This window comes from Numida meleagris, chromosome 2 (genome assembly GCF_002078875.1).
Source record: "Numida meleagris isolate 19003 breed g44 Domestic line chromosome 2, NumMel1.0, whole genome shotgun sequence".
In the NCBI taxonomy this organism is placed as follows: domain Eukaryota; kingdom Metazoa; phylum Chordata; class Aves; order Galliformes; family Numididae; genus Numida; species Numida meleagris.
Window position 1 is genome coordinate 95134351 of NC_034410.1, and position 26772 is coordinate 95161122.

Genomic DNA, 26772 nt, shown 5'->3' on the forward strand with positions numbered 1-26772 from the left:
TTTGTTCATTTTTTTTTTTTTAAATCCAAGTCTTATATGCATACTTTCAGAACAGTTTAAAAATGCTACAGAAGACTAAATATGGGAGAAAAAACAAAACACAAAATGTCAGCCTTTTCTCCGGTATTACATTTCACCTAAGACAATCTGTGATAATAACGTGTTTCTTTACTGATACTAGCTTTTATTTAAGAATTGAACTGGAATCTCATAAGAACCATTAATATTCTGTGCATGCTGGCAATCAAATAAATGTCTTCAGGTTAATAGACAAAATTGACAAAAGCTGTACGCACTCTTGGGCATACTGAAAAAAAAAGGAAACAATACAAGACTGGAGATGTGCTTGTTTGTCCCATAACACAAGTGTACTTTCCCCAGAAATTTATTGTGTCCTCTTACCCGTACAGACAAGTTTTTTAATTCTGCCTTTCCTCCATTTCAGTAAGTCTCCACCTTTGCCACATCCTAGATCCAGAACAGTAATATCACTCTTCTTCTGTCGTACACGGTCTATAAATTCCCCTAGGAAAATAAAAGAAAGGATGCTTATACAGGTCTCTCTGATTGATTCCTATTGTACAGAGATCCATAGAAGACCAAAGGAGTTTAAGGATTTTAAAGCATCTCAGAACTTAGTTTGCCTTTAAGTCTTCTTAACGTTGCAGACTTACACTCCTTTTACTAGAAACTACTAATGATGAAAGTAACAACCACAAATTGTTAAAACTATGAACAAGATAAGGAATATTTTCTATTCACTCTGTACATTGCCTGTAATATGACTGGAGCACTGAACTACTTCCTTGGCAGACAAAAGCAAAACTGCACATCACTAAACAACTGCTCCATGTGTGAGGAGAGAACAGTTCCCTTTCTTTACCACTACAGTGAAGGCGAATGTTATTTTTAAGTGTGTGAAAGCCAAAAGATTTAAAGCAAATTAAATGTGTCAGCCACAACTTTTTCTTCCAGTCACATTACAAACTTGCATAATGTTCTCCAGTCGGTCTTTCCTAGGCCTTGCAATAACACTAGCCACTTGTTTGCTGCCTTTGTACTCAACATGTAGCAATTTCATTTTCTTTTTTATCTCCACTCTGTCTAGACTCTCCCTATGCTAAAGCTGGCGTATTAGGAAAACATACTGACACGCTACCAACTTCACACCAAGAGACATAAAAAATGTTTCGATAATACAGCTGTAATGCCATACTAATGAGACAGATCGTGACTGAAAGGCCTGAACGCAAGTTTCAGGAACAGCTTTACGTAAACCTAAACATTGCTTTTAACTGCTCTGATAAAACACAAGAAAAAGCAGCATGCTAAGACAAACGGTGACAACATCTCCTAGCACAACTCCCTCCCCATGAATTTGCAATGCTCTGCTGATAAATCTTTCCCTTGTTGGAAGATGTGAAGTTTTAACTCCAAAATGAAGAAACCAATCTGTGGAAAACAGATCCTGCTTTACATAAAAAAGCAGCTGCTTCTTTAAGAATCATATTCTCTAGTTTTTCATCTTTTTAAACTGCTGACTTTGGCAATACAAAAAATAGGTCTTGAACACATGAAGAAAATAAGGACAGACTGTTTTGAGAATACAGTTTAGAAATTGATTGAGATAGATTCAAACAGCAAGAAAAGCTCTACCTAACAAGAAGAGATTCTTTATGATTCAAAGCTGTCCCTTTCTTGTTTAAAACAGTATGAAAAATATTGGTATCCAGGATGAACTTTTTCTTGTTTTCATATCAGTTGATCTTTAAATTTTTAGCATTCATAAGGCACTCCAGCAATATATGCCACCACCATTAAGATTAAAATAAAAAAAATCTAATATAGATAACAATAGATATTTTATTGCATTTGAAGATCTTACAGCATTAACAAAGTGCAATAACCAGTATCAGGAAGCAGGAAAGTTATTTTTTGATACAAAAACAAGTTACATTTCATTAAAGTCAAAGCAATCACTTGAGAAAACTTACCAATGAGGACACTCTTTGTCCAGTTATTAAAGTTTCGGAGGTAGAATATGCGACTCTGGCTGCGTTTTTCCAACCCAACTTCTTGAAGCTCATTATAATGTGCAGCTACAGCTTGCCCATGGCCTGCCTCTCTCTGTAGAGAGAAGGAACAGACTAAAGTAGTGAGTTATTTTTATTATTCATTTAAATCAGAAGACATGTGTCCACTTTAAAGATTTAAGAAAGTAAACAAGTAACACTATGAAGGTCACCAGCATTACCAATATAAAAACATTTTTCATATCTGTCCTGACACTGACATCAGAACTTTGATTATAGCAGAAACAACCCTTTCAAGAATTTAATTCCTTTTTCAGAAAGTCCACATAATTTCTGATGGATGATGCCCAGCATCTTTCCTTCACTTAAGTTTACTCAAAGAATCAGTTTCATTCTCTCCAAATCTGAGACTGAAAAGGAGCATGTTCCTCCTCTAGGAGCACTACTTCAGATTCAAGCTGCCTTGAAAATCCTGTCTCAGAAGGTCAGTGTTCACAGTTAACAAAAGCATATAAACTGCCAATTTATTAAGAATGCTTACTAGCTTATATCACGCAAAGCTGTAAGTGGGTTACCACACTAGCAGAGCCTTGAACAAATCAGAGTATGAGAAAGAATAATGACTCGGTGACAGTGTAGCCCATTTAGTATTTATCTAGCTATAGAAATGTCTCTGGTTTAGCCTTACTGTAACGAGTTGAAAATATAAATCCTCATATGATACTGAAAAGCATTCCACGACGAGATATTATAGCTGTCAAGATCTACAGCTCCTAACACCTCTTCATCTTGAAAACAATCTTCAGTTGTATATACAGCATGTGAAAAAACTAATTATAAATAAAATAACAGAACACTGAGAACCAACACAAATTCTGCGAAGCACAAAAGCATTTAACTGGACAAACAAGACTGAAGGATTCTCAGTCAAAACTCACAAACATGTCACAGAATTCTAGCCACTAAGAGTTTACATTGCAATGGAAAGCCCTCCCACCAGTTATCCACAACGAATGTCAACACTCTGATACCTTATCATTGACATACCAATTGCTTAAGGGAAAAGAAGGTTTCACAGACTTCAATCTGCTACATTTGTTCCTCAGTGTTGCATACCATTCTAGTGATCTTAAGCATGTACACAGACTTACTTGTCCGGAACAGCAGACCTTCAACATCCATTTATTACCTCACTTAGCTGGCTGAGACTAACAAATATTTTGACCCTTTCTAGTCTTTTTTAGGAAGAGCACAGATGGCCGGCTGAATAGCCACTGAAGGTGACCTGAACTTGAAAGGCTGACTTGACAAGCATGTGAGACACATACATATTATCCATCAAGGCCTCTCAGCTGCTGCAACCATGAGTTAAAAACTACGGTAACGTCCCAACTGTTGGCAGCTGCTTTCCGTGTAATCACTTCTCTACACCCTTAGGCTACACAAAAGCAATGTGTCATTTGTCCATCTGAACCTGATCCCAAATGTACTTTATTAAAAAGATGAAAGGGTGCTTCTACCACAACAAAGGGTATCACTTTTCCAGACTGCTTAAATTAACTCACAGTAAAAATTACAAACAGAGAAACAAAGCATTAGGTTGAAAACATTTTAAAGTCATACTTAAATATTTCCAAAGGTGAAAATTAGACCAGATGAGAATACAGCATTAGTTTCTACAAGGGACACTGTCGCATAAAAGACTGCTTCTTTTTTTCACCTCTTTTTTTTTGTTAGGCAAATATTTTCTGCTGCTCCAACACAGTCTTAAACAGAAAATAAACAAAAAAGAAACAAGAGAAAGCATCTCCAAACTTTTCAGTTTGTTAACGAATCGCACTGAAAAGGACGCACTTCCTAAAGTTTTCTAAATTTTACAATATTTTGTTCAGGAAATGAAAGAACAAATTGTCCTAGGGAAGAACCTCACATGCACAGATAACTACAATAACACACAGGATAACTCAGCATACAAAACAGGCTGACTTTTACTGGCCCTCTTTCTCTTCTTTAAGTCGAACGTAACTTCTGCACTCACTATACTGCAACAAAGCTACCCACAAGTTCACACCAACGTTCTGTTATACTGAATGATACTCACTGGAACTTTCTTAGGAGGTTCATCTTCAGCATCTGCTGTACTCCTTTTCAGGCCACTGCCCTGATCACCACTAGCAAGTTTTTTCTCATTTTCAGTGGAGTGTGCTGTACCTGAAGTTGAGCTATTGCCTTCCAAATTGATACCCAAATCTGCCTCTGAAGCGTGAGATGTTCTCTCCACTTCTTCATCCAAACTCTTCTCTACATCCTTTTCTTCAGTCTTGGTTAAGTCTGCCATTTTTGACAGGTTAAATTCCCTAACTGTTGATCAAAATATTAAACTACAGAGACAAAAAAAAAAACTATTGTTAGCACTGAATTTAACATACTCGCAATTACAGTAATGATTTTCCATGGTACTACTACTATTATTAAGCTAACATATGCCTTTGTCATGAACAACACAGCACAGACTTCAAATTTGCACAGCTATAATAAAATACACGGGATTTCAAAGCACTCTCATTATAGTAAGATCAAACGTAGGTAAAGCTTTATCCTTCACGTCTGAGTCTTCCATAACTATCTATTTTGATGAACCTGCTAAGTTTCTTTGGGTTTGAGACTCTAACCACCCTCTTCCCTACAAAATATAACGTACAAGCCACTTTATATTTAGAAACACAAACCAACAGAATACTTCAAATTCACAAGCTTATATTTTAATGTCACGTAATTTCCACCAAACACAGAAATCAGGATGTTTTACAGAAAAGATTTTTCAACATCAGTTGTGGATTTTCAATTTCGCCAAGAGTACCCACGACGCCTTCACAAACACCAGGAGTCTTTGGCTGCGTCTACATCCTTGTAACCCCACGTGCAGTGCAGTACATCACTGTCACGGGGCTCACCGAGGCTCCAGCCCTCGGCACGCCACCCTTAGCAAGCAGGGCCCGCGCTCCCAACCAGGCAGCTACGGAAACTGCTTTCCCAGCGGCGCAGCTCCCGCCCGCCCCAGCTGACCACCAGACCCACGGCACAACAGCCGCCTCTCTCCCCCGCACTGCTACCTGCCCGACCTCACTACCACGCCGCTAAGAAAGACGCGCGCTGCTCACCCAACGCGGCCCTCCTCCATCCTGTTTGCGGAAGTGACGCCTCTGCCGCGGAGACGTCACATCCGGGAGGAGAAGACGGCATTGCGCACGCGCGCGTTGAGAGCGCGGACTCGTTCTGCGGGAGGACTACGAATCCCAGAAGGCCGCGCGTGGGGGCGGGAGCGACGCGCGTGCGCAGTGGGGCTCCGCCGTGCCTCAAGGTGATGGTGGGGACGGGCGGCGCTGCACGTTGCCCTGACGCGCGCGGGAGTCGGGGGAGGGGGGCGGAGGGAGCGGCGCACGCGGCAGTGGCCGTTGGTCAGCCGCCGCCTGGCGCGTGCCCAGGGTCCTCGGTCCGTGAAGAGGAGCGGTGGCTGGGCCGCAAGGTACCGAGGGAGCGGGGGGGACCGGCCCTGGGAGCGAGAGGGCGCTGGGCTCCCGGAGTCCCCCGTGCGACCGCTCGGACCGGGCCGTCGGCTCTGAGGGGCGGGGTGGCGGTTGGAAGTTCTCAGCCCCCCGGGCGTCGGGCAGGTGCGCGCCGTGCCTCCGGCCCCGTTGTTGCAGTCGCAGTCTCGGGGGAGCGAGGGAACAGCTGCGGGCGCGGAGGGGCTGAGAGCCGGGGCTCCGGGCCACCCGCTGCCCCGCATGCCCCGCGGCCGCCTTGCCTTGCGTGGAACATGTCGGCCGCCGCTGTGTGACACTGTGAGCGAGCTGTGCTGCCGAGGGGCCTCGGGCTCGGGGTCCTTCTGGGCTACCTCCGGTGGCAGTGCAAAGTTGTGTGAAACGTCCTAGGTGCTTCTTTGTGGCTCGCTCACAGCGTATGACAAATAAATGCAAAAGGACTGGCTTCCCCCGTTGGGGAGCCTCGAAGTTGAGAAATCCAATTTGTGTCCCTCTGAGCTGCATGAGGTAAAATGATGTTTCCGTGGCTCTGTCGGGCCTTCAGCCTTTCGTCTCATACTTTCTGTCTGGACTAGCTTCGGAAGTCTCAGAAGCTACAGGGGACGGTGGCTAACTGAACCAAACAGAACCCTTTTGGCGGATTTGTATACAGTTATGGTTCTCATTGGTAGTCCGCTTCTTAACAGTGAGTGTTTTCCAGAGACTCAGAGTATGAGAAGTCAGAAGCCTTTTTGCTAAGACTGTTAGATCAGAATAGTCATTTCCTACTTTTAAATCATATGTGCCTCTGTGTCAGGTATTACAGACTACACGTCTGGCCTCATTTATGTCTGTTTCTGAAGTGCCTTCTAAAGCTGTCCCGGAGGAGGGAGCATGAATTTGGACAGCAGCACACCAAATGCCCCAAAGTCCACACCGGAATGTATTCTTAAGCAAACCTCAACTGACAGCTTTCCTCAACTTACCTAAACCCAAAGAGATTTTTACTGTTGCAGGTATAAACTTAAAAAGATTCCCTGAAGTTGCACTACTTTAGGGAGAGACAGGGGACAAGTTCTTAGTTCGGAGCGTACCTTGCTGCCTGTGCCCCTTGTTAACTTGATTTGCAGCTGCTTCTGTATGGGAAATGCTTGCACAGAGGATAATGTGTCCCCACTGTCTATCTCCTCCTATGGAGCTGACAGCAGGTGTTTATCTTCTTTTGCTGTTCGAGATCTGCTTGAGTTGAAAGGGATATGACTGGCCTCTGTGGCAGCATTGTGGAATTGCAATCACTGCTCAAGAAGCATTTCCATCAGGGAGAAAAATCATTGGATGCTTTGGGTGGGTAGATATCAGATGGCTTGCTCATAGCAAAAACTGAGTGGGCAAATTCAGATTCTGTTAAGAGTATGTAATGAATGTAAGTTAAAAAAAGGTTTGTCTAGCATGATTTTCTACACATCTGCTTCATAGGCTGTAGAGGCTGATAAGGAAATATCTGATCTTTTACACTTTACACACGCCGTGTAATTCTGCTGTTGTATATGATTTCTTCTCCATACAAACTCACCTAGTTCTCTGTGTATGCTTATAGGCATCACTAAGACAATGAAGTCTGCTTTTGCAAGACAGGGAGTTCTTGATGTCCCCTCATCTCAGATAACAGGCCTCAGTTTGCATCTCAGCACCTTTCTGGATCTGTATGGCATTCTGACTTCAGTGTTGATCTTGGAGATAAGCAAACAGCTGGTGCAATGGCAAAAACAGAAAAAGCAGTGACTTTAAAAATGTCTCTAAAACTGGTAGTTGAATCCATAACATTCCTTGCATTCAGTTTTGCAAACTGGGAGTAAGATCCAGTATAACTGTTGATGTAGATATGCTATAAGCCTAGATTGTTGAAGCTGAACGTTTTTTCAGAATTAGAAACTGAAGGAAATCCAGTATCAGCAACATTTCCAGAGTAAGGATTGAATAAAACCACAAGAAGAGCTGAGGTCTGCCAAATATGATTGAAATCTTCCTAGGTAGTAAGAATGCTTAAGAACTTGGTAGCGTGTGGCAGTTTCTGTGGTGGTGAAATTTCATGAGAACGCTTATATTCTGTATTTTCCAGCGCAGCAAGACGAAAGTCAGAAACCAGTCTCCACTGATCCACTCTCTGTCTCCTTAGGAATGATTAATGCAAATGCGAAATTAGCATGAAAGTGATGTGACCACTTAAAACCTTCAAGAATCATAGAATGTTACAAGTACAACAATAAATTTAGTTGCAGTGATTTTTATTAATTGAAAAATAACTTCCTACTCTTGCCACTATTTTATTACTGTGAGGACAGGGAGAATCGTTTTTTGTTTTCTTAAGGGAGGCTCAAGATCCAAGACAAAAATGAAGAAAAAAAACTGCTGTAACCTAAGCAGTATTCTTTTTCTTTTTCCTTTCTTTTTTCTTGCTGGCATAACCTTTTCTTTTACTCAAGTCAAAGAATCTACCAGAAGTTAATTTGTAGTCTTTTCAGAATCTCAGAATCTTGGACTCTGATCACTGATGTAAAGTGCTTGAACTACGCAGTTGCCTACCAGCATATCAAGGTAAAATCCTTATGATCTGCTGGGATGATACCTTCCGAGATTCAGTTGATCTTGAAGGTACCAGCACAGGTGTGTTGAGTCCAACGTACTTTGTTCTTACTAAGTCAATAATATATGGCTTCAAATTGTCAGGAAAATTACAGTTAAACCAGGTCTCAGTATATCAGCTTGGTGTGTCTTATTATATCAGTCCTCCAGCCTTTTTTCTGTTGTTCTATCTGGGGCAGAATTAATTTCTCCGTTAAGGCATTGGGTTCATATGGTAGGATGTCAACCTCACTTAGTGTGTAGACTCTTTTGAAGTGCACATGGTAACGATCTCAGTTCTCATGGACTTTGTATTTCCTCTGAGCCACTCAAATCCTTTCTACACTAGTGTCCTTCACCACTTAGTTCTTCTTAACATCCTGTTATCTTCAAACTAGCTGTACAATGTACGATTCAACAAAAAAAATGACATTTTTGTTACGTTTCCAGACATAACATTGCTCTTTCTAAACAAAGATATCTGAATGGTTAAACTAGGTCTTGTTCCATTTGTACCCATCAGAAAAAGAAAGTACCAGTTAGCTGGGCTGTAAACTGTAGTCCCGGGGATCTGCTATTTGATCATGTCCAAAAACTGACCTTGGCCATGTGCAACAGTCTTTATATAAACAAAACACAAAGTTGGGTGGTAGTGTTGTAACAAATGACCCTCTGCAGTTCTCCAGAGCTTGAGCAGACTATCCTTGCAAAACGGAATGAGGGAGGAGAATGGGAGTTATACCATCAAGTGCTCATGAACAAATTCCACAGAGTGGAACACCTCTCCTACGAGGACAGGCTGAGAGAGCTGGGGCTGTTCAGCCTGGAGAAGAGAAGGCTGCAAGGTGACCTGATAGCGGCCTGTCAGTATCCAAAGGGAGCTACAGGAAAGAAGGGGACAGACTCTTTAGCAGGGTCTGTGGTGACAACAAGGGGAAATGGTTTCAAGCTTGAGGAGGGTAGGTTTTGGTTGGATATAAGGAAAAAGTCTTTTACAGTGAGGGTGGTGAAGCACTGGAACAGGTTGCCTAGGGATGTGGTGGATGCCCCGTCCCTGGAGACTTTCAAGGTGAGGCTGGGCCAAGCCCTAGGCAACCTGGTCACGTTGTGTATGTCCCTGTTCATTGCAGGGGAGTTGGACTAGATGGCCTTTAGAGGTCCCTTCCAACTCTAAAGATTCCATGATTCTAAACTATAAAACACAACAAATTTTCAGGTACATGGATTTTGTTGATTCTAAACATAGGTGCATGAGTGGTTTTACAGCAATTCTGTAAGTTTCTTCCGGAAGTGGCTGATGGAATTGAGTAGCGTGTGAAGATGCTTGCCTTTAACTGTGATGGTAGTGCTTAGCCCCGACATATGCCAGCCAGTTAGCTGTTATATGCTGTTGCAGGTTTCTAATAAATAAGACATGGAAAATATTGGACAACAGAGGAGGGCATGAAGTTGAATAGTAACTTTAGTTTTTATCATAATTTCCTAAGAAAGTGAAGTGTATGTGCTGGAATTAGGTAAGAAAGAACAGACCAGTAATACTAGCTATCTTTGACAGAGTGGTTGCAATCACAGAAATAGTAATTTTCAGATGCTTCATGAAAGTAGAGGAAAGATCTTATTTGATGCTTTTGAAAAATTGCCGCAATTTAAATTCAGTCTTAGGAAACACAACAATATGCATGAGAAAGATGTATTGAATGCCCTAACTGCAGAAGAGTCCTCAGTTGAATTTCCTTGTTTTTTGGACACCAGCAAACTCAGCCTTGTGACCACACTCTATAGGAAGTCGGTTTTCCTCAAATCTTTAGCTCACGAATTCTTGCTCTCAGTAAGAGGGAGGGAAATAAGACTGCATATCCTTATTGTTTCTTTCTTACCTCCAAGTATTGCAGTAGCCCCCAGAAGGACAACAAGTTACATTCTGTAGCTATGAGGAGCAATTAAAAATATGTGGTTTAGGGTATGGCATTTTCTGGCTGGAAGATCTTTCAACTGTGCTTTCTTTCCTAAGCAACAGTAGGCTGTATACTGCATCGATAAAGAATTTGTGAATCCACCGAGCTCCACACTGCTTTTCTAATAACTACCCAGCACTTAGGGAGGTGCCTGATGGGTCATGTTCTACTGGTAGGCTCTGTACATCGTCAGAATTGTGCCACAACTTTGAGATGGCTTAAGCAGCGGTTGATTGTGAAATTAGGTGGTCTGGGTAGATGGCATTGAGAAGGGCAGGGGAGAAGCTGGAATTTTACAAAGACTCTGACTGAAAGACTCCTCCTGGTACACGGGGGACTGTCTGAATCCTATTGCGGTGCCTTTTTGTAAATTGAATGGAACCTCATGCTAGAGGTTATCTTCTGAATATGCCCAATTTGCTACTTCAGACTGCGTGCAAGGTGGTTATTATGGTCGTATTACTGAAGTCTTGGTTATTATGGTCGTATTACTGAAGTCTCATCAGAGTTCCTTCTAGTGACATCACTGCTCTGTGAGTCTGATGCTCTTTCAGACACTTGCAGATGCTGTCACTGTGTTGGTTGCATGGCTGGCAATGTTAGCAGTCATGGCCTCTAAGTAAAAGGTGCTGCCCAACTTGAGTAGCGGGCGAAGAAAGTTTATCCATTCAGCTATCCAAACCTTAACAAAAGTAATACTTTTTGTCATAAGAACAGGTTGCATTTGTATGTAGAGATGTGGGGAGCAGCGTTTACTAAAAATTATGATGATGAATGTGGTTTTGAGCATGTGTGTGTTCTGTAAATGTTATGATCAGCCTCTTCACACATAATTTTTCAAGATTTTCTGATTGATCCTACACATATTTCCCCATATGGACAACTTTGAATTCACAACAGAGAATTCAACACTTACTCTGAATATTTAGAAAAGATTTACAGTGGAAGTGAATGTCTGCCAACAGTAATTCTGCTGAGAGATGATCATTCTGTATATATGTGTGTGTATATATATATATATATTTTTTTCGCTAGGAGAAAATGACAGCTCCTCAGTGTTTGAAAATGTGAAAAAAGTGCAGCTTGAAAGAATGAAAGTCTTGAACTCGATGCTTCCACTGCGGATTCTGTTCCTGTTGAAGTTGTTTGGGTGGGAGACAGAGGACTGGGTTTGGTTTAGTGCTGGTTTCATTAGGTAACAATTTCATTACAGCTGGTACTGTTGGCTACGGTTGGGATAGGGAGAGAAGGGACAAGGAACAATGAGATGAGACCTGCGAAGACTTGAGGTGGCAAAAATGGCATTTATCACAGACAGAAAGGAAACAGTTTTGGTGGCCTCAATGCAAGATGAGGGAGAAGGTTGCACAAAGTTGATGCTAGGATCCAAGTTTAAGCATATTCTTAATAAATGCCTTTTACAGTCAGTTAAAAGAAAGTATTTGAGTAGCTAAACGCTTTTGTTATTGCCTGTTCAAAAAGGCTGAGCTTTATTTGATTTAGTACCAGTTGTTCTAGTGGAGGTGACAGTATCTGCAGTGTGTTTCCAGTTGTTTTATTACACCTTTCAAAATAAGACCAAATATTTGTTTCCAACTCCAAGAGCTGTTTAATTTAAAAATGATCTAAGTTTTATGTCAATCAAGTCCTGAGTAATTGGGAAGATTATGAATCTGAAAATGAGCTTGTCTACTAGAATCCAAATTAGGAATAGCAGGAGGGCTTGAGGAAGCTGCAGTTCAGTTTTGTCTTTTTTTTCTTAGGGAATTCAAAGACATGCAAGAAACTGTTCTACGTGAAGCTTGCTTATGTGCATTGTCTTTTGCAGAGCCTTTGAGTTACTTAGAAGCTTTCTCTTGCTGGGCAGACCTACCCACGCCCACTCCACCCACTCATGTGTTGATGGCCCTCTAGTTGAACTCTCATCCTGAAAGAAAAACACCAGTGTTTTGAGGGGCCTGAACTAAGGATTTATCGAAAGATTCAAGGATGAAAGAAGCTATTTGGGGTTTCTTGGGAAAGTTACTGTATTATCCTGAAATAGGAAGGAGATTGACCCTTGCTGGAAAGGAGGGCAGAAACCTTTTGTGGTGTTAGTTCAAGAGATGTACTTCTGTAAAAATTCAGTAGAGGGCAGAGTGAAACTTTAGAATGAGGGAACCCAGCAAAGATGTTCAGCACTGCGAAGCTGAATGAGTTCAGGGTTAAAACATAAAATAATGTACTAAATAGTCTGGAGCAGAAAGCACTAAAAGCAGCTGAATATTCTTTTAGAAGGTGGATAGGACATTCACACTTTGGATATGCTCAATTGTGTGCAAATTTGAGATCTAACGCCTTTCCATATGCAGGAGAATGGGAATGCTACTGTCACATTGACTGGATGCAGATCAGCTGTTAAGACATCTGTTTAGCATTCCAGGTCTATAATTTATCACACTCATTGCATTAGGTTCTCCTGCTTCGTTTAATGAGTGAATCCAACGTTCAGAGTTCATAAAGCTCTGCAAGAACTTCGATCCTACCAAAAAAAACCTACTTTTGGTTGTACTTATCAATGCCCAGAAGACTGCAGTAGTAGAGATTGCCATGTTTATAGGGACCCTCTTTGTGAGAGTTTGTTCTACTTTCTTGACCTCAATAAGTTACCAAAAACAGTCCTAAGTTTGAACAAGAGCTATAGCAGTTTGATAAAATAGGGGTTTAAAAAAATAAGTCTGCACTTATATCGGTATTGAACTGTAGGAATACAATAAATTTAAAAATTAGAGCACAGCATTTGCTACAGGAAAGTATAGAGGTGAGGCATGATGGAGGTGGAATGGGGCTAAGGTGTCAGGATAACTTGTCTACAGAAGTTTACCCTTGCACTGTTTTGAAGTGATATTTTTCAGCAAGATTTTAATAAATTACAGCATGACTTTGTTTGCATTGCTCCCTTTAGCTTAAAATGCCAGTAAATTCGCAAACAAATTTAAATTTAAAACAAGTTATATTTTGTAATGATCATTGTATCAAGTTAAAAATGTAACCAGTGTAGAGGTTTTCTTATTAACTGAACTGAATGAGATCTCTGTACATTTGCTTTCTATGCAATCTGAAACGTGAACTGCAAAGGATTTCTGAAAACAACGTTTGTGTCCTTTCCAAATTCTTCTGTGTGTGCAACACACAGTCCTCAGAGTTTGTTTGTTTTTTGTTCTAAAATTGATAGGAGTGTAAATTAATTTTCTGATTTCATAGAACAGTATCTTGGGAGTGGAAAAAGCTCATAGATTTTTCATTGAGAACTCTCCTGTGGTATAATTAATGTGCTGTTTTTAAGCACTATCAGAACGAGTGCTTTAAATTCATCTGTATTTACATATTGTGTCCAGAGTGTTTCTTGTGGAATGAGAAAATAAACCAGTGTAGTTTGTGTATACTGTGGTGTCAGTTCCCTCAGATGTTCTCTGACCTCTTTTAGAAAAGATCTTAGACTAAAGGTTTTGCCATCTTAAATCCACTGCCATTCTTAGGTTTTATTTTCTCTGGTAGCTCAAAACTTGTTGATAGGATAACTGTTCTTATATGAATAATCCTAATTGGAAGCTTCATCTGACGTTATCTCTGGCATGATTTCTCTTTCCAGAAGCAGATATCCCCGGCACTCTTTGCTGTACCTGTATTGGTCTGGCTTGTCGCTTGTGCATTCTCCAGAGATCCCTGTTTGTTGAGGTTTTGTTTGGTTTGCTTAACATGTTAGCACGTATCCAAAGCCATCTCTGTGACATCCTGAATTTCTGCTGTCCTCAGAAACAAAAGCAAGTCTAATCTCTACATCTTAGTAATCACCGGAAGGCAAAGATTTCACAGTGCAAATAGAGATGGGTTGCTCCTGCAGTACATCAGTTTTGTTCTGAAGCTGATCTAAATTATAACAAGTAAAAAAATTGCCTAAGCAAAACCCCTGGTACTGTAATGAGGAGCTGAACTACACTCAAGAGGCCATGGGAGCCACTCCCTCTACGTCAGAGGGCTTGTTAATAACTTGTCGTGAGACAGACGTGCCTTCAGAAATGGAATGGATGTCCAAGAATCTCAACCAGGAGTGTATCCTGAACAGCCAAGACCTCTTCAGCTCAGCTTACTGCCAGCTGGAGGTACTACTAAATAGCTAACAGAACATGACCGCCCAGAAGAGACCTTATCCCAGAAGTGTTAATTTCATAGTTTGCTTTACTGGCATCTATTCAGTTACTGCCCGCATGAGATTCTTACAGCAGAGAACAACTGCATTTGTCTTTAGACATCTCCATGTTTATTTGTTCTTTTTATTCTTTTTTCTTGTGACGTATTTAAGATAAAGCTAATGGAAAAACTAAGATGCTTTAAAATACCTTCCCAGTTTTTGTACAGTACACCACTAGCTTTTCCACCTCGATATTTGAAGGTTTTAGCTTCTCTCCTTCTCTGTGCCTTTGCAGATTCATGCAATAGCATGGAAAACAAATAATGAAATCCAATAAAATTAGGAAAGAACTTCTCAGAAGTTATCCAGTGCCATTGTGGATGACGTTTGCATTACTGTCTTAGAATCTGAGGGGTTTTGAAAACTAGAAGTTACGGGGCAATTGTGTAACTCATGTAGCTAATTTTATTAAATATTTTATTATTAAGGAAAATATTGTACTTAGAGAATGAAATTATGCCTCAAATCCATAAGCTGACCTTTTTTCCTGCTGCATATTGAGTGTACAGGACCCTAGGAACTTCCTTTCATTAATCGCATCTTAAAGATAGATTGCTCTGTATGCTGGTTGTGTTTTGGAAGGATGAAACAGCTACAGTTCCACATTTCTTGGGAAATCCAGACACCTCTGTTGTACGCTTTGAGTTGTCTGTCCTGTTTAAGAGTTGTTTGCAGTGCTGAGCGAAGTAATTAAAATACTACAATTGAGCAGCTGTACCCATCACCCCTTTAACAGTACTCATTTAAAGTCAATTTATAAGGTGTGTGCTGTGTTACTAATTTGCCTTTCCTACATGCTACTCTATCCATTGCAGATATAATACTTTCCTCCTATAGGCTCAGAGTGCTACTTGCCATTAGCATCATCCTCAACGTACTCTTCAAAAGTCTCTTCTGTGGTCAGATATGTAAAGTAAAACAAGTTCCTATAGAACAGTAGGATCTCTTGGAAATTTCCAACTTTGTTTTGAAATGCCTGTTTTATTTTCTCAAATGTAAACTCTATTGTATCTAAACCTTTCCTTATACGTAAAGTATTTAACAAAAAGCTTTTTAAAGTGGAGAAGCAAAAAGTTAAGATGGTCCTCAGAATGTTAGCTAGAGTGTACTGTCACATGTGCCTACAAGGTTCAGCACCTCTTCAGGATCTACTCCAGAGAACTTCCCTTTAATCAGGCAGGTCTTGCATTCTGGAGAAAAACCCTGTAGTTGGTGAGCTCCAAGTCGCTCCAAGTCCATCTGAAGATAAAGGAATGACAAAAATGGCACAAGTCTTGGCAGCGATCCTGTTTTTTTTCCTGCTTTCAGCCAGCTGTGATATTGTGACTATTGTCAAGTTTCAAGATGTAGCGCACTGAACTCCGTCAGCAGAGTTCTTGCAACTTATTTACCAATCACAATGAGCCAGTCACTGATGAGTGTTGAACACAGGGTGGTGACCCCCATCACTTCCTCCTATTAAGGGGAATTTTAACTTTTTTTTTTAAGTCCTTGAACTTGGAAGGAAACACTAATACACAGTTCAGGAACTTTCAGATTATGCAAGGAAAAAACCCTACCATTGGGCTGTCAGTGTCCAAAATGGAAACTGTGCGGGTACGTCTTCAGTAAGCAAGGTTTCAGGCTGACCACAGATCTGAACAGCATCTCTTGGCTGTTCTTTGTATTTCTCTAAATGTGTCTTTTTTCTCCTTTGGCAGAGCTGTCAGTATGTTCAAGACACGTATTTGAAAGGTGGAAACTAGTGGAAGAGCAGCAACTTTGAAGATAAAAATCTAATTCTTTTTGTTGCATATTTGAAAAGCGGTAAAGGGTATGTATGAGTTTTTTTTAACTTCGGTTTATATTATGAATTATTTATCATTTTCAACAACCTAGATGATTTAGCTATGAAAAAACCTGATTAAAATATATATAAAGGCTATAACAGGTGAAGGAGATGCAAAGATGACAGTGGAGTTGAAATTAAACTTGAGTGATTTCTAGTTTGCATCAAGGTTTATTAAGATAGTTACGAATCTAAAAACATCAGGAAGATTTGCTTGTTGTAACATAACTGACTTAGGTGGCATTAGTTATATAAAATCAGTTAGTGTTGTTTTTCTTTGGTGGGAAGGAAAGTTAGTTGTTCAGTAGTTTGTGGTTACAAGTTACTATACATACCAAGCAAAATTCCTGTCTTGTTTTATCCAGAACCTTGCAGTGATTCTTTTGAACTTTCAAGAGTAACTGATAAATCATAAGGCTAAGTGGATTATCTGCGGTTTTAAAATGCTCTTTGAATTGTAATATTTGAGGTTACAAGGGCTTTTTGTTCCTAACTATGAATTTTTACTCTTACTTCAATAGCATAACTAATTTTAATTGTTGTGTGTAATATCTCTTTAAGAACATCCTACTATCACCAAAGCACTTCATTAAGGTCTTACTACATCTGTGTAGGTTGGAAGTATCACCTGAACTATCAGTTACTCTTAAAAGTGAAGTTTCAATGCTAACTTTTCAACAGCTGTGCCATATTGTGCAGATAAAGCAGTAGTTATCACTAAACATCTTAAAAATGTTTTCAGACAGCAGAATGAGCATTTTAGCTGTGTGAGGTATGAAGGGGATATTTTATTTCAGAGGTGAAGAGGTGAAATCTAACAAGACTTGCTTAATTCTAGAAGGTAACAGTTTCTGTGAAGCAAGATAGGGAAACCTTTTGAAGTAGAAGAACAGAAAAAAATGAAATGTAAACATGAAGTAACATTGGAGCAATTACAGATCAGTTAATTGAAATGAAATTTGTTTACAGTTTCCCTATTGTTTCTTCTCTACGGAAACCTCAGCCCCATTTCATCAAGATGCAAAGGAGAGTATTGCATACTGCTTCTCAGCTGGCCCACGGGATGTGTTTGCTTTTTCCTCGCACTGGTGTCTTTCAGGGCTTAAAAGGACCGTCGGTGTCATCTAATGTCAGATGCAAAGTGATTTTGGCATCGGACCCTCCTAAACGATGTCTTCGTGTGGGTACGGCACTCTTTGCCTCAAAGAGAAGTGCTGCTTCATCGCAGCCAGCAGACACTCCCAGGAAAGTACCAGAAGAGAGAGAACCTTTGACTTCAGCCACTGAAGCACACCAACAGAGCCCTGTAGAGTCAGATACTTCAGATCCTGATCCATTGCAAGACAAATCAATTAGTCTCGTTCAAAGGTTCAAGAAAACTTTTAAACAGTATGGTAAAGTCATGATTCCCGTTCATCTTGTGACCTCCACTGTGTGGTTTGGATCCTTCTACTATGCAGCCATGAAGTAAGTAGATTCGTTGCAGTACGTAATACTGCTGTTGAATTGCCCTGGACTTTCACAGGTGAAAGGACATTATTTATTATGCTGTGTTAGAAAGCACCTCTGTACGTGATAGGAAAATGAGCCACGTTTTTACCTGAAGCAAAAGATCAATACTGAAAGTATATCGGGTTCACAAGAGCCTTGTTTACTTGCTTTTATAACTTGCTTTTACAGTGACTGCTGTAAACCAGACATGCATTTGTTACATTTGGAAATGTAGTATTTGCAGGAATGTAGATGTCCGCAAAATATACATGGATATAAACAGCATTAAAATGATTAGTAACCTTTCACAAAATATAAGTAGAAATTTGGAATCCTGGTTGAGTTGTGAGGTAAAAATCTTCATAGACCTGTTCTTTATTTGTCTTTGGATTTGAAGAATGTTTCACCACTTCCATTGCCCTTCATCCCTAGTCTCCCATCACTGCATTTTGGAATCTTTTACTTCACTCTGAGCTCCTCACGAAACATACATCTTTCCTTTTTTATTCCTGCTTCCTGTCTTTCCTTCCCTCTACTGGAAAAAAAATTACTCCTGTAGCCCAGACTTTTAATTGGAAAATTAAGTATTTGTGTGGCCAAAAAAAAAAAAAAACCTTACATATTTCTAACTTTAGTTTTTTTAGTGTGGAACAGGTAATGTTTTGGAAAATGGCATTTATTACAAAGAACAACTATATCAGCTAGGAGTTATTAGTTCAGATGAAAGAGTGTTGTCTGTGCAAATGGTTTGCTAAATATAAGTAAATGTTTATCTCTGGATTGCTAGTCTTGTCATTGTTTCATGCGTTCCATTATTAAATATACAATTTGTGGTGGCAAGGATGGGGCTTTGACAACAGAATGCCCTACCACACAAGTGTTTGTTTTAGTTACTCTAACCAACTGGCATCACTGCCCTTTCTAGGAGCTATAGATCCAAATGTCATTCTAAATTTAGCTCCTGTTGGAAGAATAAAGGTCTAGAGCTATTAAAAATATTTTGCTTTGGATGAATCCAAGTCGATACTCACATCCAGACATTTCAGATTTGTTTTCTTGAAATGGTTAGGTTAGCTGCTAGAATACATATTTAACAGATGAAAGCAATTGAAATATTTAATAAAAACTAATCATAACAAAACTCTGATTTGTCATGCTACAAGAGCAGCACTCTCTTGAAGTGGAAAAATAACTTCCAGAATGACTGCTCATGGCACAAGACTAAACCATGGTGGTTTATTTAATAACATTGATTAACGCTGTCTTTTAGGTCATAATAGATCTCCGTTTTCTTCTCTGGAATTAGGCCTTTGGTTTGTTGATTCTAGTAACTGCTGCAGATTAGTCTGAAACTTTGAAAGGGGAAAAAAAAAAGCAACACATTAATTTACCGACACGTACAAAAACATAAGTGCATTGTTTATATGAAAACATATTTTGCTATCAAATAACAGAAGATTGCGTGATTGAGTTTAAGAATGGAAATGATGCTGTAAATCACTGTTCAGGTTTCACGTGCCATCCTATTCATTTTCAGTTTTTTTCTCTTTGGTAGAGGAGTGAATGTTGTTCCATTCCTAGAGTTGATTGGCTTACCAGACAGCATAGTAGACATCCTGAAAAATTCCCAGAGTGGAAATGCACTAACTGCGTATGCATTGTATAAAGTAAGTATTTTAATGGTTTGTAAACGAGCTCTACGTCTTGCCTAGTTAAATAAATAGTGTTTATTCATTTGTATCAGGAAAAATTAATGCTGTTTTCTCTTTTTGATAGTTAAGACATATTTCAGCATTCATTTCTGTAATAAGAATAATCACATGCAAGTTGGGATGGGCTCTGTGTTCCTTTAAGGAGTCTATCTGTATTTCTAAAATAACTTTCTTGCTGCAGGATGATTGTCTTTGCTCAGAGATTTAATTACAATTAAGCTAGTCCTCTGTATCCCTGAAATAATTAACAGAGATAAAGAAGTAAATTTTAAATGCTTTATGATTTCCAGATAAGCGTAGGTGGATTTTTTTGTTATCCTAGAGGGTGAATTGGTTTGTCTTCCTCCATTGTTGTCAAGTACTTTCACTGTCCACTTGAATCCAATTACTTAGATTCAGGTTTGGGTCTCATTTAATTGTTGCGTGTGCTAAGTCTGTGTTTAGGGAGCCAGAAATATGTCAGACAATACAAAAACAAGGTAATGTATTTGCTTTGAATGCCACTCATCGGTTTTCTTTCCAGACGTGATGTGCTGCTTATCTGTTCTTTTAAGGCCCCCTCTACCCCCCCCCCCCCCCCACTCCCTGCCGCCTAAAACCCCGTATCTCTCTGTTGATGGGGACGTTGTGACCCCCCCCCCCCCCCCACTCCCAACAAAATGTGAAAGCACTACTCTTGCCAATTACTCCTGTGCCTGAAAGAGATCAATAAAGAAATGCGGTTAAATACAGAGATTTTATTATAGATGCGAGATTTGGCAGACGTGACAGCACTGGAATAAATTGCAAAGGGAAGATGATACATCAATCAATCTTTGAAGTTCTAAAAGAACAAGTTTGTTTAAACTTTCTAGGATAACAAACCTGGTCATTGTACGTTGGGTTAGCTGACCTCTTAAGATCTCTCTTAGCTCTGGCTTTCTGTAAGGAGGTCCTAATTCTAGACTTAAGTTAGATACCTATACTCTTGTGGATTTCAGAATTCAAAGCATACCCTGTTAGCATTTCTTCTCTGTTTATATAGCTCAGTGCTCATGTACTGGCTGTTCTGAGTTGCATTCTGAGACAGCTAATGCTCTTTCTACAAGCTGCACAGGGAGGTTTTTTAAAATACAACTCTAATGCATGTACTGGTTTGTCAGAAGGATAGTTAAGTAGGAAGTATGCATTTCTGGAGCGTGCACTGTAAATTGTTTTATTTCTTAATAAACAGAAGATATTTTTAGTATCTGACACTGGCCGAGGAACATTCTTAATATCAAAAATACCTTCTGCATGATAATACTGTCCTGTTTTATTCACGTGGTGTATTCCTTGATTTCTTTAAGATTGCGACTCCTGCCAGATACACTGTGACTTTGGGAGGAACATCCATCACCGTTAAATATCTGCGTAAGAGCGGCTACATGTCCACACCACCACCAGTAAAGGAATACCTACAAGATAGGATGGAGGAAACAAAGGATAAAATTACGGAGAAAATGGAGGAAACAAAGGATAAAATTACGGAGAAAATGGAGGAAACAAAGGATAAAATTACGGAGAAAATGGAGGAAACAAAGGATAAAATCACAGAGAAGATACAAGAAACCAAAGATAAAGTTTCATTTAAGAAAATAAAGGACTAAGAGATGCTTCATTTTTGGAGATACGTAACCTAGCACTTTAACCTTTTTTTGAGGCAGGAGATACAAAGTGCACTTCTGAGCTTTCTTCGTTTTTTTTGTGTGTTTTTTTGTCTGCAGATTACAGTTTCGCTGTGGATATCAAATTATGTATATTCTTGAAGGCTAAAGTTTCCTGGGAGAGATAAACTGTGACAAAATTTCAATTTATAGAAGCAAAAATAAATTTCAGATGAGAAGTTCATATCCAGTGGTAATAGTGTTAACAGTTACTTCTCTTCCCAACCGTCCCCCTCCCTTTTTTTTTCTCCTCAAAATGAAGATGGTTTCATATGAAAGCCACTGCTTTACTCTTCCATCTTAGTGCACAGTCATTATTCTCTCAGACTGAATCTTCCAATAACTGAGAATGAAGATTTCTCTCCTGGGGAAGAAAACTTATTTTGTATTTCCAAGTTTGTGAACTCAGACCTCCTTAATCGTGATCATCTCTCAACTTGGAGACAGACCATTGTCACTGATACTGCACATGAAGAAACAAATGGGTTAGTTACTCAGTGTGAATGAATTTATAATAGCTACGTGGACTTCAGCTGATCTATGACAGTTTACAGGTTGGGACTACTGCAAACCTTTCTTGGGAAGTGCATCTTTTCAGAAATCTCAACTGAAAACTCTAGGAAGATGAGTTAATCACAATAGCCATACTGGTCAAGTATACTGTCATTTTCTCAAGTTGATTTTCAGTAGAAAGGGATTAAAATGAATCAATAATTGTATATTAAAAACTAGGGTTTTTTTTATTATGTTGATGTTTACAAAACTGTTCTATTTCATGGTAGCCCCATACCAACAACAAAAAAAAAATCCAGAAGAGAGGTTTACTGAAATAATAGGTGTGCTAATGGAACTTTTTAAATACATGGAAAGTTAGAGTTAAATCTCAAAGTTTCTCCTCCTATCCAGGAATCCCTCAGATGTCTGTAGAACAGTTTAGCTTTCCTGAGACAGTGATCACAGTCTACCAGAATTTCACTCTACATTTTCTTACATCAAGCAAATACTTGTTCGTAGCTGAAATGCTGAAAGGACTGAAGTTGAAACTGCTCTATTCGACTAGACCGGCAAGCTTCTCTCTTAGTTCTACCCATATTTTAGGCTGAATTGAAGTGGATTTTTTTCCTATTTCGGTAACAGACCTCACTTCCTAGTAAATCTCTGCATGTGTATTTTGCTTAACAAAGGTTACTGGTTTTTTGGTTGTTTGGCTTTTTTTGCAGGGAGATAGATAGGTAAAGCAGCAGAGTTGGACCCTAAGCATTCTAACTGGCTAAGGTAAAAGAAAATAACTGATCAAGTATCACTTCTGCCCAACTCTTTTTCAGTGACGTCACCAGGAACCTGCCCATGTTCAGTCTGAACTTCATTAACTCAATTGTGCAGGATTGATTGCATACTTCCCTGCCTCTGTCCGTGTGTCAAAATGGTAACCTGCAATCTTAACGCCTACCTCACAGGGATGTTGTGAGGAATAATCATTGTATATTCAGTGTCCTGAAGATGTAAAGTGCCACGTTTCTGACAAATACTATTAAAAAGTAATTCTCTCTAAATGCAAGCTCTTGAGAGTGTTGAGGTGAGCACTACTTTAGAATTGGAGTCAAGAGACACTTTTCCTCCTCCTCTCTCTTTTAGTGTACTGTTCCTTACTGTCCTTGAACGTGTTTTTCTGACATAACCTGTGAAAATGGAAAACTAGGGGGAAAAAAAGGCAGTGTTGCACTGTGCAGAGTGTGGCCTGGGCCTAGAGGCTGGGACATCTGTGTTCTTGTGATTCAGCTCTTCCCTGCACTGGGCAGGAGCTGTGCAGGGGCACTATGCTGCCCACAGTTGGCACACATGTAACAGCACTGTCGCTCAATGTGAAGCAGCCTCAGGAGGTGCATTTGGCAGCATAGAAGGAATAGAGATGCAGGTGCCATGGCTTGGGAAAGAGAAGGGTTTTGTGCCTCAGCCCCTGGAAGGGGGAGGTGTTTCCCTCTGCCTGTCCAGAACCATCAGTGATCGGGCGGGACCACGATGAAAGCATCTGCCACCATACAGGCAGCAGAGAAACTGCTGCTTTAGTGTCTTACTCAGTTTCCCCCTTCTTTCTCCTTATATATAGCAATGCTATAGTGCATTACAGTGACTTTGCTGCTGAAAAGGATAAATATGAGGGGTTTGAGTGGCTGCTGGAGCAGGAGTTGGAAATGAAGTTGTGTGTATGTCAAGCAGGAGCCGAAGCAGCAATCAAGGAGGGCCTGGATCTGAAGTTAAGGCCTGTGGTGGGGCTGGAGCCAGAGTTAAATCCCAGAGTGGTGGCATTGCCAAAGTGGCAGCCCAAAAAGCAGCCAGAGTACAACTAGTGGCCTGTGGTGAGACTGAAGGCGTTGCCCAGGAAATGAAGCCACAGATACGGGGCCAAAGTCACAAGCTGCTATCAGGCCTAGCTGAAGTTGCACAGTGAGTTGGTTGCTAAAGTAGCAGCACAGTTTCAGGCTAGACCTGAAACATGGAGGTCCAAGATGGTGGCTGGAGCTTAAATCATGACCTATGACTGGGGTAGGGCTGAAGTTACAGAGAGAGATGGGGTCAGATCTGAAGTCCTGCACTGAGATAACTAGCACTGAAATCACAATCTGGTTCTAGGCCAGTGACAAAGTAGAGGTCCAAGCGGAGGCCAGTACTGAAATAGTGGCTCAGGAAAGGGATGGTATCAAAGTAATAGTCAGAAGAGAGAATAGAGTTTAAATCCTTATCCCAGAAGGGGCCAGAACTGAAGTCACAGCCTGATATGATATCAGGCTGCAGCTAGAGCCAAAGCTGCAGCCTGGAATGGGGCTGGAGCAGAAGTTATGGACCAAGGAGCTGGAGTAAAATTTGCAGCTCAATATCAGACCAGAGACAAAGATGCAGGTAGAGATGGGGGGCAGAGCCGAAGCCATAGTCTGGTATGGGGCTGGATCTGAAGAAGCAGACAAAATATGGGCCAGAGATGCAGTAGCCTCCTGGGCAGAAGTTGCTAACCCAGAAGCAGGCTAGAGGTGAAGCAGCAGCCTGAGATGAGACTGGAGGCAAGGTAACAGCCCAGACAGGTGACAGAGCCAAAGACAGGAGGACCCAATCCAGACAGGAGCACAAGCTGTGCTCCAAGCAATGGTAGAATGCAAAGTCACTGCTGAAGAGGGGGCTGGAGCCAAATCAGTCAATCAAGACCAAGACAGGGCAGGTCCTGAAGGCACAGTCCATGATGATGGGGCTGGGGCAAAAGTCAGAGAAGCCCAACCAGAGGCCAGAATAGACATGAGGGCCCCTACAGAGGGTGGAGCCAAAGTTGCAATCCAATACAGAGCCAAAGTCAGCCCAAGCAGTAACTTGGTATCAGGCTGGAGCAAAAGTCAGGGCTTGAGATGAGGCAGAGCCAAAGTCTCTGCTCAGACAGGGACCAAAGCTGCAGTAGTCTCCTGAGCAGGGACTGGGGCCAACCTGATGGCCTGGTAGCTGAGTGGAGCAAAAGCAGTGGCCCAAGATAGCGCCAGAGTTGAATTTGCAGCCCCAGACGGAGCTGGAGCCAAAATCATAATACAAGACAGGGCTGGACCTGAAATGGAGACAGCACTGAAGTGAAAGCCCGAGCAAGCCTGGAGTCCAAATCATGGCCCACAGCTGGGCCAGAGTCACAGCCCAAAATGGAGATGGAGTCACAGCTGTAGCCCATGATGGGGCTGTAGCCAACATGGCAGTAGAAAGTAGAGCTTGCTGCAAAGTTATGACCCAAGGTCGGAATGAAGCTGAAGAAGTGGTCAAAGATTGGGCTGAAGTAAAATTTGCAGCCCCAGATGGGGCCAGAGAGAAAGTCACAGCCGAAATAGAGGCTGGAGCTCAGAGAGAAGCTGACACTCACAGGCCACTTGGGATGGGATTTCCCACAGTCAGGGACCATGCACACCCACATCCCCGTCCTTGACTGGGCTGCGAGCAGATCCAGGAGAACTCACCACACAGTCCTCATGGGTGCAGAGACCATCCTTCTGGCTTTTCTGGCCATAAACACATGGGTCTGTACTCTTCAACCACACAGCATACAGGCTAGATGGGGAAGCATGGCCTGAGAATCCTAAAACCATAAGATACCCTGAGTTGGAATAGACGTACAAGGATCATCAAGTCCAACTCCTGGCCTCCACACAGACCACTCAAAATTCAAACCCTATGTCTGACAGTGGTGTCCAAAAGCCCCTTGAACTCCGGCACTTGGGGCCATGCCCATTGCCCTGGGCATCCTGTTCCATGCCCACCACCCTCTGGTGCAGCACCTTTCCCTAACCCCCAGCTGTCCCTCCCCTGACACAGCTCCATGCCGTTCCCTCGGGCCCTGTTGCTGTCCCCAGAGAGCAGAGCTCAGCGCTGCCCCTCCGCTCCCTGTGAGGAGCTGCAGCCGCCATGAGGCCTCCCCTCAGCTCCTCTGCTCTGGGCTGAGCACACCCAGGGACCTCAGCTGCTCCTCATACATCCTGCCTTCTGGGCTCTTCACCAACTCTGTAGCCCTCCTTCAGACATTCTAATAGTTTTATGCCCTTATTATATTATCTCACATACAAACTGCATGCAGTGCTCGAGGTGAGGCCGCACAGCACAGAGCAGAGTGGGACAGCCCACTGGGATTGTTCAGTTTGGAGAAGAGGTGGCTCAGAGGAGACATTATTGCTATCTGCAACTACCTGAAAGGAGGTTGTTGTGAGGTAGGGTTGGCCTCTTCTCCTCTGTAACTAGTGTTAGGACTTGAGGGAATGGCCTCAAGTTGCACCAGGGGAGGTTCACGTTGGATATTAGGAAAAATTGCTTCTCCAAAAGAATGGTGAGGCACTGGCACAGGCTGCCCAGGGAGGTGGTGGAGTCACTGTCCCTGGAGGTGTTCAAAAAACATTTAGATGTGGTACTGAGGGACATGGTTTAGTGTGGAAATATTGGTGGACAGTTGGACTGGATGATCTTGGAGGTCTTTTCCAATCTTAGTCATTCTGTGATCATATGAATCCCCCCCACCGGCCCAGTGGCAGTGCTGTGCCTGATGCACCCCACGGTACAGTTGGCCCTTGGGGCTGCCAGCGCACACTGCTGACTCATATTCACCTTCCCATTAACTAGAACACCCAGAACCCAGTGAGGCTCCAGCAATTGGAGAAAATATTTTTGAGAGATTTCCCCTCTCTTGCCTGTTGGGGGGCAGGGCTGGAGGTGCTGGAGGAGCACGTGGTGGCAGCAGAGAAAGCTGCTGTCCCCCAGCAGCCCACTGCAGCCCAGCAGGGCACCTGCCACATCATCTCCTGGGCCACTGCTGTCCTCATATGACCATCCTCGTCAAAACGCATTTCTGACTGTGTTCCCCTTGGGTATCGGCTTGGAGCACTGAGCTGCATTTGTCCTTATTCATCACTTACCGTCAGCAACAATAATAATTAGAGAGCTGTAATTATCCCCTGGCAATTATCTGGCTATTTTGATGAAGATGATCTTCTAAGTAGAAAGAATACATCTTGATTTCATAAGGCCACAGGGCAACACGTAGCATTAAGTTTGGGTTTCAGTTTGAGCAATTGATTGGACAACTACAGAGAAGGGAACACAGGGGAGGATACACAGGCTTGTTTTGGAATAAAAAAATATAGGGAAGGGAAGGGAAGGGAAGGGAAGGGAAGGGAAGGGAAGGGA

At 41.5% G+C, this 26772-nt stretch overlaps 2 protein-coding genes across 6 annotated transcripts in view; one reads left to right on the forward strand and one right to left on the reverse strand.

Annotated features, from left to right (window-relative positions):
• Positions 1–5300, reverse strand: part of RNMT (RNA guanine-7 methyltransferase) — a 19977-nt gene extending 14677 nt beyond the window's left edge. Inside the window, exons 1-4 of the mRNA XM_021386165.1 lie at positions 5195–5300; positions 4135–4414; positions 1995–2127; positions 403–525 (exon numbers count right to left, since the gene is read on the reverse strand). Coding sequence (XP_021241840.1) covers positions 403–525; positions 1995–2127; positions 4135–4371 — 493 coding nt within the window. The 5' untranslated portion in view covers positions 4372–4414; positions 5195–5300. The remainder of the gene's footprint in view (positions 1–402; positions 526–1994; positions 2128–4134; positions 4415–5194) is intronic.
• FAM210A (family with sequence similarity 210 member A) lies at positions 5261–22636 on the forward strand. Of its 5 annotated transcripts, XM_021386171.1 has the most exons (6): positions 5401–5559; positions 16063–16175; positions 17160–17657; positions 19237–19348; positions 20722–20841; positions 20875–22636. In XM_021386171.1, the coding sequence occupies exons 3-6, from the start codon at positions 17209–17211 to the stop codon at positions 21019–21021; spliced, it is 828 nt and encodes a 275-aa protein (XP_021241846.1). In that variant the 5' UTR covers positions 5401–5559; positions 16063–16175; positions 17160–17208; the 3' UTR covers positions 21022–22636. The 5 variants fall into 5 exon arrangements, with proteins under 5 accessions (XP_021241842.1, XP_021241844.1, XP_021241846.1 ...); XM_021386167.1 differs by lacking the exon at positions 5401–5559 and adding an exon at positions 5261–5394 and having other exon boundaries at positions 20722–22636; XM_021386169.1 differs by lacking the exon at positions 5401–5559 and adding an exon at positions 5261–5394 and having other exon boundaries at positions 17194–17657; positions 20722–22636.